General features: G+C 41.5%; 1 protein-coding gene across 1 annotated transcript in view; it reads left to right on the top strand.

The window, feature by feature from the left end:
- Nucleotides 1–15,503, top strand: part of LOC132407260 (probable voltage-dependent N-type calcium channel subunit alpha-1B) — a 547,279-nt gene that overhangs the window by 47,308 nt on the left and 484,468 nt on the right. Inside the window, exon 4 of the mRNA XM_059993521.1 lies at nt 10,476–10,663. Coding sequence (XP_059849504.1) covers nt 10,476–10,663 — 188 coding nt within the window. The remainder of the gene's footprint in view (nt 1–10,475; nt 10,664–15,503) is intronic.

Here is a 15,503-nt window from a genome sequence, read left to right as displayed (position 1 = left end):
TGTTCACCTCATCAATGTCTCATAAGCTTCAACATACAACTGCCTGTCGATAAAAGTGGTCTGAGAAACTTTTGTTGGTGCTGAAGGAATTCCTGTGACTTTGCGCAATCAAAACAATTCAGGTCAAAATCATTGGAAACCGGGTCCAAGATCAAGTTTAGGAGCATTGTGTTTATGTTATTGGAATAAAAGTTGAGACTAATAGTCAAAATAGAAGTTCAAATTAATTAATTAAAATGAAAATAGAATCTATAAAAAAATCTGTGACCTTGCAACTACTAGTTGGCCATTAATACCCATTTGGGGAACAAAATCTTGATCAGCTGAGGAATAGCAAATAGAGTTTAATTTGCATAAATGCAAGCTGTTGCATCTTGGAAAGGTATGATTTTCACAGTAAACAGAAGGGTCCTGGGAAATGTTGTAGTACAGAGGGGGTTTGGAGTATAAGTCCATGGCTCCCTGTAAGTGGGGTCACAAGTAGGCAGAGTTAGTGAAGAAAGTTTGTGTCATACAGGCCTTAATTAGTCATGGCACTGAGTTTAGAAGTTGGATTATCATTGTGTAGTTGACAAGGTTGTTGATGAGACTGTACTTAGAGCATTGTGTTCAGTTTTGGTCACCCTGCTGTCGGAAGGATGCGATTAAGACTGGAAAGAGTGCAGAAAAAAATCAAAGGCATTCGAACAATGGCCAATTAGAGTTGAGGCGCAAGAAGATCTTCATCTAGTCCCATCACTAGGTCATCCTTCATGACAGGTGAAGCACCAGATTATTGGAGGATAGTGGATAGTTCCGCAGTTCCTGAAAGGCTCTAAAACTAAACCAGGAATTGATCGGCTGGTGAGTTTGACATCAGTAGTGGGAAAGTTATTGGAAGGTATTCTAAGGGATCAGATATATAAGTATTTGGATAGACAGGGATTGATTAGGGACAGTCAGCATGGCTTTGTGTGTGGTAGGTCATGTCTAACCAACTTTATAGAGAGTTTTGAGGAAGTTACCAGGAAAGTTGATGAAGGGAAGGCAGTGAATGTTGTCTACATTTACTTTCACGAGGCATTTAAAAAGGTCCCACTTGGGAGGCTGGTCAAGATTATATAGTTGCTTGGCGTTCAAGGTGAGGTAGTAAATTGGATTTGACATTGGCTTTGTGGGAGAAGCCAGAGAGTGGTAGTAGATGGTTGCCTCTCTGACCTGATGCCTGTGACTGGTGGAGTGCCACAGAGATCTGTGCAGTGTACATTGTTGTTTGTCATCTTCAGTTTATCAATGATCTGGATGATAACGTTTTTTAACTGGATCATCATATTCAAAGATGACACTGAACTGTAGACAGCGAGGAAGACTCTCAAAGTTTGCAGCGAGATCTGGGCCAGCTGGAAAAATGTGCTGCAAATTGGCAGATGGAATTTAATACAGACAAGTTTGAGGTGCTGCAGTTTGGAAGGAGCAAATTTGTACAAATGTGCAGTACTGTGGATAAGCATGTTTCAGAGTACTGTACATCTGTAGTAATTTGATGGAGTCTTTTGTGACATTACCAAATCTCCACAAACTCCAAATGAAATATAGTGGCTGGCTTGCGTTCTTTGTAATTACGTCAATATGTTGGTCCCAGGATCAGATATTTGGAGATGTTGGCACCTAGGAGCTTAAAGCCTCTCATCCTTTCCACTGCTAACCTCTCAATGAGAACAGCTGGGTGTTCTCCCCAGTTTGTGTTCGTGAAGTTCACAATCGATTCCTCCATTCCACTGATGTTTGGTGCAAGGCTGTTTTCGCAACAACACTCAACCAGCTCATCTACCTCCCTCCTGTACGCCCCCTTGTCACCATCTGAGATTCTGCCAACAACTGTTATGTCATCGGCAAATTTACACATGGTGTTTGAGTTCTGCCCGGACACAGTACTGAGTATAGAGAGAGTAGAGCAGCGGGCTAGGTACGTACCCTTGAGGATTGTCAGTGAGGAAAAGATGTTTTTTATGATCCGTACTGACTGTGGTTTCCCAACGCAGAAGTCAAGGATCTGGTTGCAGAGGGTGGTACAGAGCCCCACATTTTGAAGTGTGTTGATTAGTACTGTTACGAATGTGCCACCGCTCTGAGGGGCCGAAGGGTGCGGGGTAGCCCCCCCCCCCCCCCTTGTGAGAATCGCAAGATCACTATTAAGTCAGTTCAGGAGACCCAGGAAATGAGAGAAAGACATGCAGAATCCACAAGGAGTTGGAATGTGTCCTGGCCTCCGAAAAGCAGAGCCATTGATACCGGCTATTGTCTCTTGGAAACGGGATTGTGTATTGACTCCTGTACGATGCATCGAAGCCCCAGGCAGTGAACCGAGGGGGAGGTTGGTGGAGGGATTGCATCATCCCAACCTGATTGACATCTGAGACCCTGTGAGTCAGGATAAAAGAGGGTCTGTGGGAACAGCCCCTCAGATGCACCAGAAGAAACGCTAGCGATCCCGTAATAGCGAAAGCTGGTGGGAAGGCCACATGCGTCCGTTTCCATTTGCCCCGGAATTGGTGGTCCTTTAACACGGAAGAACGGTTTTTAGCTAACAACGGGGAAATCAACCCCCAACGACTCTCGAAGGATTGACATCATAAACGGAATGGGCAAGTTTTAACCCGTCTTTCTCTCCAACCAAAAAGCTGCAGCTTGAATGAACTAAAGTGACTTTTATATTTCCATCGGACAATACATTATCTCCTAGACAATAATAGAGCTATTCCTTATTGATTATTGTTATACCCGCGCTTTTAGATTTAGTATTGACGACGTATATTATCTGTATGTTTGCATTGATATTATTTTTGTGTATCTTTATCAATAAATACTGTTAAAGATAGTATCATCAGACTTCAACGGACCTCTCTATCTTTGCTGGTAAGTGACCCAGTTACGGGGTACGTAACAGTACTGAGGGGACGATGGTGCTGAATGCTGAGCTGTAATTGATAAACAGTAGCCTGACAGAGGTTTTGCTGTTGTCCAGGTGATGCAAGGCCAACTGGTAAACCAGTGCGTTCGCAACCACAGAAGTCTTGTTGTGGCATTAGGCAAATTGAAGTGGGCTGAGGTCCTTGGTGAAACAGGAGTTGGTTCTGGCCATGTGCAACTTCTCAAAGCACTTCATCACTGTAGATGTGACTGCAACTGGGTAACAGTCACTGAGGCATCTCACCCTGCCTTTCTTGGCACCAGTATGATTGATGCCCTCCTGGCGCAGCTGGGAACTTCCGACTGCAACAGTGAGAGATTGAAGACGTCCATGAACACTGCAGCTAATTGGTCAGCATAGGTCTTCAGTACCCTGCCAGGTACATCGCTGGAGACTGAATCCTTGTGAGGGTTCATCCAGTTGAAAGATGAGCCTTGGTCTCTGAGACAGATACTCTGTCATGATTTTTTGTGGCAATAATACAGTGCAAGACATAGAAATTATAGGTTACAACAAATAGATAAATCAATGGTGCAAAGGAGGAACAGCAAGGTTATGTTCATGGACCATTCAGAAATCTAATATCAAAAGGGTAGAAGTTGTTGTTAAAATATTGATTCTGGGTCTTCAGGCTCCTGTGCCTCCTCCCTGAGGGTAGTAAGGAGGAGAGGGAATGCCTTGGATCGGGAGGGTCCTTAATGATAGAATCAGCCTTCCTGAGTCACCACCTTTTGAAGGTGTCTGCTCTCCTTCTCAAGGGGTGGTAGAAACAGTGTCCGCGTCACAGTGAAGTCCTACTGCCCAGTCGAGTGAACAACAGAGGCTTGTTAAATTAGTGAAAGTTACTTCTGTAAAACTATTCAGATGGTCTGCAGCCTTCCTCGGCGTTTACAGTGGATTTCCTGTCCGCTGAATTACGGTGGCTGGACATTGCTGCGCTGACCAGTGGTGGGGGAGTCAGCACCTTAAAGTGTTCTCCAAAGCGGATGCAGTGGTAGGGCTGCAGGAGGATGGATCACAGGGGAAAGGGAGAGGAGGGGAGTCGTTGTCCTCCTTCAACAGCTGCCAGTGCAAGTTGACTGAGCTGCTTCAGACTGATCTGATCTGATCTGCTTCACTGTCTGATCGGTGTGAGGTAATTACAGCACGTTCCATTCAGCGTACTCAGATCCCGAGTTAGTTATACTATAGATAGCAGTGAAAGCATCAATGCTAAAGTCAAAACACTGTCGTGTCTCCTTAACAACCTGCCCCTATGTTGACTGTGCACTGAAACAGGTTGCCCATGATTGGTGCATGTTTTACTGATGAGGCAGAAATGACCGTCATTTGTGTTGTTGATGCTGATGTAGAGGAGTACCAGCTTCTGGTCACTCCTCTTTTCTTTCGGTTGCTGTTTTGTGCAATTTTGATCAGGGTGGACTGGCTCGACAGCCAGAAGATAGTTCAAAGTTCCAAGTCCACCTATTATCGAATTATGTATGCATTATTGAGATTTGTCTCCTTTCAGGCAGCCACAAAACGAACAAAAACCCAAAAGAGCCCATGAGAACTCTTGGGAAGGAAGCCAGGAGGGCTAAAAGATGGCACGAGGTTGCTCTAGCAGACAAGGTGAAGGAGAATCAATAGACAATAGGTGCAGAAGTAGACCATTCGGCCCCTCGAGTCTGCACCGTCATTCTGAGATCATGGCTGATCATTCACTATCAATACCCAGTCCCTGCCTTGTCCCCATATCCCTTGATTCCCCTATCCATCAGATATCTATCTAGCTCCTTCTTGAAAGCATCCAGAGAATTGGCCTCCACCGTCTTCCGAGGCAGTGCATTCCACACCTCCACAACTCTCTGGGAGAAGAAGCTCTTCCTCAACTCTGTTTTAAAGAACTGACCTCTTATTCTCAATCCATGCCCTCTGGTACTGGACTCTCCCAACAACTGGAACATATTTCCTCCCTCAATCCTATCAAATCCTTTAATTATCTTAAACGTTTCAATCAGATCCCCACTCAATCTCCTCAATTCCAGCGTGTACAAGCCCAATCTCTCCAATCTCTCTGCGTAAGACAGCCCTGCCATCCCAGGAATCAACCTAGTGAATCTACGCTGCACTTCCTCAATTGCCAGAATGTCCTTCCTTAAACCTGGAGACCAAAACTGTACACAATATTCCAGGTGTGGTCTCACCAGGGCCCTGTACAAATGCAAAAGGACATCCTTGCTCTTGTACTCAATTCCACTTGTAACAAAGGCCAACATTCCACTTGCCCTCTTCACTGCCTGTTGCACTTGCTCATTCACCTTCATTGATTGGCGAACTAGGACTCCTAGGTCTCTTTGCATTTCTCCCTTACCTAACTCAACACTGTTCAGACAATACTTTGCCCTCTTGTTCCTGCTTCCAAAGTGGATAACTTCACATTTATTCACATTGAATGACATCTGCCAAGTATCTGCCCACTCACCCAGCCTATCCAAGTCTCCCTGTATTCTCCTAACGTCCTCTTCGCATGTCACACTGCCACCCAGTTTAGTATCGTCAGCAAACTTGCTGGTATAGTTTTCAATGCCCTCATCTAAATCGTTGACATAAATTGTAAAGAGCTGTGGTCCCAATACAGAGCCCTGTGGTACCCCACTAGTCACCTCCAGCCAGTCCGAGAAACACCCATTCACTGCTACCCTTTGCTTTCTATCTGCCAACCAGTTTTCTATGCATGTTGAAACCCTGCCCCCAATGCCATGAGCTCTGATTTTACTCACCAATTTCCTATGTGGCACCTTATCGAATGCCTTCTGAAAATCTAGGTACACAACATCCACTGGCTTACCCTCATCTAACATCCTTGTTACACCCTCAAAAAACTCCAACAGATTAGTCAAGCATGATTTGCCCTTGGTAAATCCATGCTGGCTCGGCCTAATCCTACTTCTGCCATCAAGATGTGCCACTATTTTGTCCTTAGTAATGGACTCAAGCATCTTCCCCACGACTGACGTTAGGCTAACAGGGCGATAGTTCTCTGTTTTCTCCTTCCCTCCCTTCTTGAAAAGTGGGATAACATTAGCCACTCTCCAATCTTCAGGAACTGATCCTGAATCTAAGGAACATTGGAAAATGATTACCACTGCATCCGCAATTTCCTTAGCCACCTCTTTTAGAACCCTCCAGTGCAGACAATCTGGACCCGGGGATTTATTAGCCTTCAGTCCTACCAGTCTACTCATCACAGTTTCTTTCCTAATGTCAATCTGTCTCAATTCCTCTGATATCTTATGACCCTGGCCCATCCATACATCTGGGAGATTGCTTGTGTCCTCCCTGGTGAAGACAGATCTAAAGTACGCATTAAATTCTGTTGCCATTTCCCTGTTTCCCATAACAATTTCTCCCAATTCATTCTTCAAGGGGCCAACATTGTTCTTAACTATCGTCTTTCTCTTCACATAGCTAAAAAAGCTTTTGCTATCCCCTTTTATATTCCTGGCTAGACTGAGCTCATACCTGATTTTTTTCTCTCCATATTGCTTTTTTAGTTAAGATCTGCTGTTCCTTAAAACTTTCCCAATCATCTGTATTCCCACTCATCTTAGCCCTGTTATACTTCTTTTTCTTTAATGCTATACAATCTCTGACTTCGTCAACCACTGTGGCCCCTTCCCCCCTCTTTGAATCCTTCCTTCTCATTGGAATGAACTGCTTTTGCATCTTTTGTATTATCCCCAAGAATATCTGCCACTGCTGATCCACTGTCTTTCCTGCCAGGGTATCCGCCCATTTAACTTTGGCCAGCTCTTCCCTCATGGCTCCGTAGTCTCCTTTATTTAATTGCAACACTGACACCTCTGATCTGCCCTTATCCCTCTCAAATTGTAGATAAAAACTTATCATGTTATGATCACTACTTCCTAATGGCTCCTTTACGTCAAGATCACTTATCAATTCCTGTTCATTTCACATCACCAAGTCCAAAATAGCCTCGTTCCTGGTTGGCTCAAGCACAAGCTGTTCCAAAAATACATCCCTTAGACACTCCACAAACTCCCTATCCTGGGATCCAGCACCTACCTGATTCTCCCAGTTCACCTGCATGTTGAAATCTCCCATAACGACTGCATTACCTTTAGCACATGCCAATGTTAACTCCCTAATCAACTTGTACCCAATATCCACGCTACTTTTTGGGGGCCTGTACACAACACCCATTAGGGTCTTTTTACCCTTACTGTTCCTCAGCTCAATCCACACAGACTCTACTTCCCCTGTTCCCAAGTCACCTCTTGCTAAGGACTTGCTCATTCCTCACCAACAGGGCCACCCCACCCCCTCTTCCCATATTTCTGTCTCTGCAATAGCACGTATACCCTGGTACACTCAATTCCCAGGCCTGATCCCCTTGCAGCCATGTCTCCATTATCCCAACAATATCGTAGTTCCCCATTTTCATCTGAGCTTCAAGCTCATCTGTCTTATTTCTGACACTATGCGCATTCAAGTATAGAATTCTTAGTCCATTCCTCCTCTCTTTGCTTAAAACACTGTCTACTGTACCTAACCTGGCTCCTTGAACTTCCATCGGGCTAATTGCACCCTGAATTTTGATGACCTTCTCAAGATCACCCAAACCTTCTACACAGTTAACCCCATGCTCCTTCTGACCAACCCTCTGGATCTGGATCCCTGCCCCCTGCACATCTAGTTTAACCCCCCCCCCCCGCCGAGCAGCACTGGCAAACACTCTTGCAAGAATGTTAGTACCCCCCCGGCTCAGATGTAGACCGTCCCTTCGAAACAGATCCCAATGTCCCTGGAACAGACCAATTATCCAAAAACCTGAACCCTTCCTTCCTGCACCATGCTCTCAGCCTTGTATTAATGTGCATAATCATTCTATTCTTCGCCTCACTCGCACGTGGCACAGGTAGCAATCCCGAGATTGTCACCCTGGAGGTCCTGCCTTTCAGCTTCACTCCTAACTCCTAACTCCTAAGGGATTCTACAGGCAGGTTAAGAGCAAAAGGATTGCAAGCGACAACATTGGTCCTCTGCAAGATCAGGATGGTAATCCATGCATGGAGCCAAAAGAGATGGGGGAGATCTGAAACAATTTTTTTTTGCAACACAGACAAAATGCTGGAGGAACTCAGCAGGCCAGGCAGCATCTATCAATTGTATATTTTTTCCATAGATGCTGCCTGGCCTGCTTAGTTCCTCCAGTATTTTGTGTGTGTTGCTCAGATTTCTGGCATCTGCAGATTTTCTTTTGTTTGTATTTGTTTTGCACCTGTATTTACTCGGGATGGATGCAGAGTCTAATAGGAGTGAGGCAAAGCAGCATCAATTTCATGGACCCTGTACAGACCACAGAGGAGGAGGGGTTTCTTGTTCTGAGCCAAACTGGGGTGGACAAATCCTTAGACCTGACGAGGTGGAAGTGGGAGTCAAGTGCAAAAAGTTCAGGGGCTCCAGCAGAGATATTTAAATCATCCTTAGCAACAGGTGAGGTAACTGAGAATTAGAGGATAGCCAATGTTGTTCTGGTGTTCAAGAAGGACTTAAAAATAAACCAGGAAATTATAGGCTGGTGAGCCTGACATAACTAGTCAGGAAGTTATTGGAAGGTATTCTGAGGGATTGGATATATGGACCGACTAAGGGTAGTCAACATGGCTTGGAGTTACTGGATAATGCAGATGTGCAAGGTGTTTGCAATTCAGTAGGACCAATCAGGGCAGGTGGCCGGTAGGGCACTGAGGAGTGTGGTAGAGCAAAGGGATCTGGGAATACAGGTCCATAATTTATTGGCAAATAAGGTTGTAAAGAAAGTTATTGGCACTTTGGCTTTCATAGTTGAGATGGGATGTTATGTTGAAGTTGTATAAGACATTGGTGGGGCTTAATTTGGAGTATTGTGTACAGTTTAGGCCACCTACCTGCAGGAAAGATGTAAATAAGGTTGACAGTACAGGGAAAGTTGACAAGCATGTTGTCAGTTCTGGAGGACCTGAGTTATAAAGAAAGATTGAATAGGTTAGGAATTTATTTCTCGGAATGTAGAAGATTGGGAGGAGATTTGTTAGAGAAACATAGAAAACCTACAGCACAATACAGGCCCTTCGGCCCACAAAACTGTGCCGAACATGTCCTGTCTTAGAACTACCTAGGCTTACCCATAGCCCTCTACTTTTCAAAGTTCCATGTATCTATCCAGGAGTCTCTTAAAAGACCCTATCGTTTCCACCTCCACCACCGCCACTGGCAGCCCATTCCATGCACTCACCACTCTGAGTTTTTTTAAAAAAACTTACCTCTGACATCTCTTCTGTACCTACTTCCAAGCACCTTAAAACTATGCCCCCTTGTGGAAGCCATACAAAATTATGAGGAGTATACGCTGTAAATGCAAGCAGGCTTTTTCCGCTGAGGTTGTGTGGGACTACAACCAGAAGTCATGGTTAAGAGTGAAAGGTGAAGAGTTTAAGGGGAACATGAAGGAAAACTTCTTTATTCAGAGGGTCATGAGAGTGTGGAATGAGCTGCCAGCATGAGTGGTGCATGCAAGCTCGATTTCAATGTTTAAGAAAAGTTTGGCTAGGTACATGGATGGTAGGGTGTTTAAATGGTTTGGCCGAAGACAAGGGCTGAAGGGCCTGTTTTTGTGATGTACTTTTCTATGACTCCATAAGACTGTATAAGGAAATAATCTTCTGTCTGCTTCCTTCCCAGTCCTGACGAAGGGTCTTGACCTGAAATGTCGACTATTAATTGCCTCACTTGCTGAGTTCCTCCAGGATTCTCTGTGGTTTGGTTAAGATTTTTGACATCTGCAGAACCTTTTGGGCTCATAAGATATTTGTATTTTGATGAAATGTATCAGGTTCAATGTACTTAAGTTGTCACTACATATGAATTCATCATGTCTATGAATGTAGAAATGCCTTGCCAAATGCATTTGTGACCCTTCATAGCCAGAAGAAACCTGATTATAAAGATTATAAAAACTTAGACATGAAGATATTGTCATCAGTTTCATCTCTCCTGATGCAACAGAGGTTACAGGTTCTGCTTGCCTTGGGACGTTATTGAATTTCTTTTCACAGATAATAAATTCTGTTAGAGCATTTCACCTTAAAATCATCAGCTCCTTTTATGAAAGCCTACAATACTGTGTTGGTCGCCAGTGCGCTATGCCACATGATCCTGGATATGTGCCTCATCCCCCTGGCTGAGTTGTCCAGTTTGACAGCTAATTGTGTTACTGCAGGAAAGTGGGCTCCTTCCCCCCGTAAGCTAGGGAAAATTGCCAGCTGGCAGAGCACCACTGTTGCATGCCTCCTTGGTGATTGATTAGGAGCAATGTTGGATCAGGGTCCAGCAGGTCAACTGGAAACTACCTTTGCCGGAAATAAGCCGTCAACAAAATCAAGTTTGCTAATGTGCCTTTGAGGCAATTACAACTTTAATTGTTTAGCAGTGTGAAATATTTAACTGTGAATTGAGACGTGTTGCATATGTTTCTCTGCAGATCAGCCGGTGGAGGAATTTCCATGCGGAACAGAACCTCCTTCCCGACTGTGTCCGAATGGAACTGTTTGTAAAGGATACTGGAACGGACCCAATTATGGGATTACAAATTTTGATAATATCCTATTCGCTGTTCTCACGGTCTTCCAGTGTATCACAATGGAAGGGTGGACAGACATCCTTTACAACGTAAGTACTGTTTGATTACTACACTGGCTTGGAACTGGGAGCTGAGTCTGATTGCTGTCCTGTGCGAAGAAGTGCAGTGGTTTGGAACGCAGATCTTGTATTAGAGCAGAAATTATCTGAGTTATTGAATGTACATTATGGGTATGATCGTTACCTTATTGATGAGATGTTGGAAGTGTAGACTGATCTGCTGCAATGGACTGTGTTAATGGAATGAAATATATTAAAGATCACAGGTTACTTGTAGTAAAATGATGCTCTCTAAACCAGTGTGCTCATGGAAGAACTAACTGATCTGCTTCTCATGAATATTTATAGAAAAGTGGGCTAGCTGCCCGTTGTCCAGTTACTGGATGATGCACTCTGAGATATTTTGACGTGATGAGAAAGGATAGGAAACTGCAAATAACATTGTTAAGCCACAGTAGGTCAATTAAAAAACAAACCATAACTGAATCACACAGAACCTGACTTTGAATAATAATCTAGCTTTCAGTTGCTTTGATGATCATAAGATTATTTGAGAGGGCAAGATGTCAATCTAATCATTATATTGGATATTAAGTTGTTCATACATATCAAATCACTCATACTAAATGCATCATTATGAACAATTAAATGGAATTTAAAAATTAAGTTTAAAAATTAAATATGATTTGGCTATCTAATTTTATATTATGATGCAAGACAATAAATTCAATTATATTCTATTTCCATTGCTATAAATAAAATATTCTCTATGACTCTTTGGAACCCTCAATCATAATCCTGTTTAATCCAGAATATAATCAAAAAACCCAATTGAAAGAAAATGCAAATTAAGATTGCTGTTTTTGGTATATTTAGGTTGTTATGAGATGAAAGGTCAAGGAATGATATTACAAAGAGGAGGAAAGATGACTAAATTAGTTGAGGGTGCGTTATGATGTAAGAGAAAGAAAAACATTCTGAGATTGGAATGGTTCTGAGGTTGAGGATTACTGCAGTAATTCTTATTTTAACCAAAGGAAAACTGTGGGATTATAGTTCTGAAGCTTAGAAGGAAAGAGGATATTCAGAGGACCATTAAATATGCTGGCAAATGGAAAGGGAGGAAGTTTGCTGAGTCATTTTTCACTGCTTTCATAAATAAACAGGAATCTAAATGTCTTGAGGGTCAAGGCAATGCAGGTGCCTTGAACTGGAACAAAGTAACCCACAGTAATGGCAGAACTGAACGGGTCAGTCAGCAGCCAAGGAGGCAAAAGATGTTTGTCAGCAGTTTGAGTCAAGTCCTTTCCTCAAGAATGATTGGGAAGAGGAAAGATTGCTGGCATGTAGCAGTGTAAGGAAAGTACAGGACTTCGGTTGGTGAATATTAGAGAGGGGATATAGATGGGTGAAACATGATGGGCCAGGACAGGGAGGGAATGGGAATGGTGAACACAGGGAGGAGAAAGCTAGGTGAACTAGGTGAAATGTGTAGGGGGGGGGAGGAAACTGGGAAAACTCGCACACATTGTGTTGTTTTAAACCATACAAAAAGAAAATAAGGTGTTGTTCTTCCTGTTGTGCCTTTAATATTTCAATGATATGAGTTATCTTGCATATATATATTGGTTGATTAAGCATCTTACCCTTTTAAATAATTAAGGGTTAAATGTAAAATACGTTAATTATCACGCTATCATGTGATACAAGCGTGCCTTGCTTAAAGTCAAAGTTACACATGTATTTTCAGCCTCCTCACGTCTTTGTTTTAGTTAATTTAATGTTTCAAAGTTACAAAACATAATGATGGCAATAGGGTGTTTTAAAAATGAAACCAACGCAGACCGACCTTTTAAAGTGCAGGTCAGAGTAAATAAAAAAAACGGCTTAGCGTAGCCCAGCTCGTGGAGAGACCATCTTCAGAAAGGAAGGCACAATCAAGGTTTTGTTTAAGTCAGTAAACCAAAGAATTCAGGGTTCATAAAAAGTGAGTACCTGGTTATCATAATAATTAATAAAAATTGGAAATGGCTGGCTGCATCAGAAATACTGACGAGTTTGATTACACAATGGGTAATTAGCCCATGTATACTGAGCTATTGAAACAGTATTTTGAAGCAAATGAAACAGCTATTGAAAAGCAAGTACCAATTTTGCTGAGTTCATTAGGTTTAAAGGCATTGTTTGCTTTGAAGTTTGACAGCTCCAACCAAACCATCAGAAATGAGCTTTAGTGATATTGTCAGAGTAATTCAGGAACACTTAGAACTGAAACCATTGTTGATTGCAGAACACTTCAGGTTTCATAGGTGGAATCAAAAGGAAGGTTGAATCCATTTCAGCAGACGTGGTTGAATTGAAGAGATTATCTGAGCATTGTCATTTCGGCAATGGTCTTAATAATATACTAAGAGATCATTTAGTTTGTGGAATCTGAAAAGAAAGCATTCAAAAACAGATCCTTACATTCAAACGAGCAGTGGAAACTACAGGCAGAGACGCAATTGAATTGCAGTCCGGAATGAAAGTGAGGCTACATCCACACTAGACCGGATAATTTTGGGAACGCCGGTTTCACGTAAAAAAGATAGGCGTCCACTCTATGCGTTTTAAAAAATATCTCTGTCCACATTGAAACGGAGATTTTGGCGAATCTCCTCCTACTATGCATGCATAGGCCACATCTACCGAAAACAAGCAACATGTTTGGTGTTGAATCTCGTCATGAAAGTGCGGGTTTGTGTAGTTACAGACTAGAAAAACTTAAAATGATGGACAGCTGTTGGCTCTTGCGCAGGAGAACTTAAAAGTAAAAAAAAACAAATACTGGAGCGTACGGAGGCAACTGATGGAGTTCACGGACAGATTGACGTGGCTGACGATGAACATTGAAAAACCGACTATCTCTGTTGCATTAATAAAGCACCTTGTTATATGTATGAAACATGACTGCATCAGTGTTATCTTGTATTTCCATATAATGTTACGTTAGGCTGTCACACATCAATTGTCAGAGAAGTACTTGCATAAATAGGTAAACCACCTTCATACAAGCAAGGACAGAAAACAGGGCAAAGTGAGTATACTTATTTATTCAGTAAATTATGGGTCAAACTATTTGAGTATATTGTTAACTCTTCTGGCTTCAATCTCGTTGCCGTCTGTTCTGAAATAGTTATCTTGTGTTCAAGAAAACAATGAAATAGCGTGCTGCCGTCTCTGTGTCATGACAGCCTTTTTAGATTTCTCCGGTTACCCCGTCCACGCTGATCTGCCCAAGTGGTGTTTTCAAAATTACACACTTTGGAGAGCGTTTCTGAAAAGCTCCAGTTCCGGGGGACGAAAACGCCGTTTTAGTGTGGACGGAGGGTAAAAACAAAGAGAAAAAGCTTTGGTTATGGATTTATCTGGTGTAGTGTGGACGTAGCCTGAGTGTGAACAAAATTGCAATGTCTGAACAGAAACTGGCCTGGTTTAACGAATAGTGTTACCATTGTGGCAGGGGCTCTCATACACCAAATAAATGCAAATTTAAAGGCAAAGCTTTCTTTTTTCTTTCTTTCTTTTTCAATCTTTTTATTGAGTTTCATATATATATAAGAAAAAACATAACATAATAATGAATAGGTTATAAATACAATAGACTTGAAATTACATTAGTAATAGGATAATAATATCCTATTAAACCAACAAAAAAAAGTACATTAATCAATCAAGTCTATATAATTATATATGAAAAAAAAACAAAAATAATCATCAAAAGAAAAGGAAAAAAAATTGAAAATATATAAAAGAAAATATATATTGAAAAAAAACACTAAACTAAACTAACATGGGCAATAATAACAGTTTATAAGTATATGATAGTGTCAAAAAAAACTCCGGAACTCCATACCTGAACAAGAATAAGCGGAGAGAAGGTCTGAAAAAGGCCAAATTAATTCATATGAAAATGTCGAATGAACGGTCCCCAAGTTTCTTCAAATTTAATTGATAAGTCAAAAATAGTGCTTCTAATTTTTTCCAAACTCAGATAAGAAATAGTTTGAGAGAACCACTGAGACGTGGTAGGAGGATTTACTTCTTTCTAGTTTTGTAATATAGACCTTCTGGCCATTAATGTTACAAAAGCAATCATTCGTCTGATTGGAGGGGAAAACTGATTACCATCCTCATTTGGTATACCAAAAATTGCAGTAATAAAATGAGGTTGTAAATCGATATTCCAAATTGAGGAACTGGCACCAAATATGTCCTTCCAATAGTTATGTAAAGTGGGACATGACCAAAACATGTGTAAAATCATCATTTTAATAGCATTAATCCGACCGACTAATGATAGGAATAAGGGAGACCATCTTGTAGTAAATTGTTGAATTTGATGAAGCATAGGTAAAAAATTCAGTCTAAATAAATCTTTATATTTCTTGGTGATTTTTATACCTAAATAGATAAAGTTATCAGTAACAACTTTAAATGGTATCCTGTCATTCAATAAGGTTTGCGCGTTTAAGGGGAATAATTCACTCTTATCTAAGTTTAATTTATAACCAGAAAAACTACCAAATTGAGCCAACAAGGATAAAATAGCGGGAATAGGCCTGTTAGGATCAGAAATATATAACAGCAAGTCATCAGCATAAAGTGATAATTTGTATAACTTCTCATTACGGGTAATACCAAAAATATTAGGAGATTCACGAATAGCAATGGCTAAAGGTTCTAATGCAATATTAAATAATAAAGGACTTAAAGGACAATCTTGTCTCGTACCGCGAGATAATTGAAAAAAAGAGGATCTATAATTATTTGTAAGAACAGAAGCAACAGGTTTATAATATATTAATTTAATCCATGATATAAAATTAGG

The sequence above is a fragment of the Hypanus sabinus genome, chromosome 18 (genome assembly GCF_030144855.1).
Source record: "Hypanus sabinus isolate sHypSab1 chromosome 18, sHypSab1.hap1, whole genome shotgun sequence".
NCBI classification, from domain to species: domain Eukaryota; kingdom Metazoa; phylum Chordata; class Chondrichthyes; order Myliobatiformes; family Dasyatidae; genus Hypanus; species Hypanus sabinus.
This window is presented reverse-complemented; position numbering and strand designations above follow the sequence as displayed.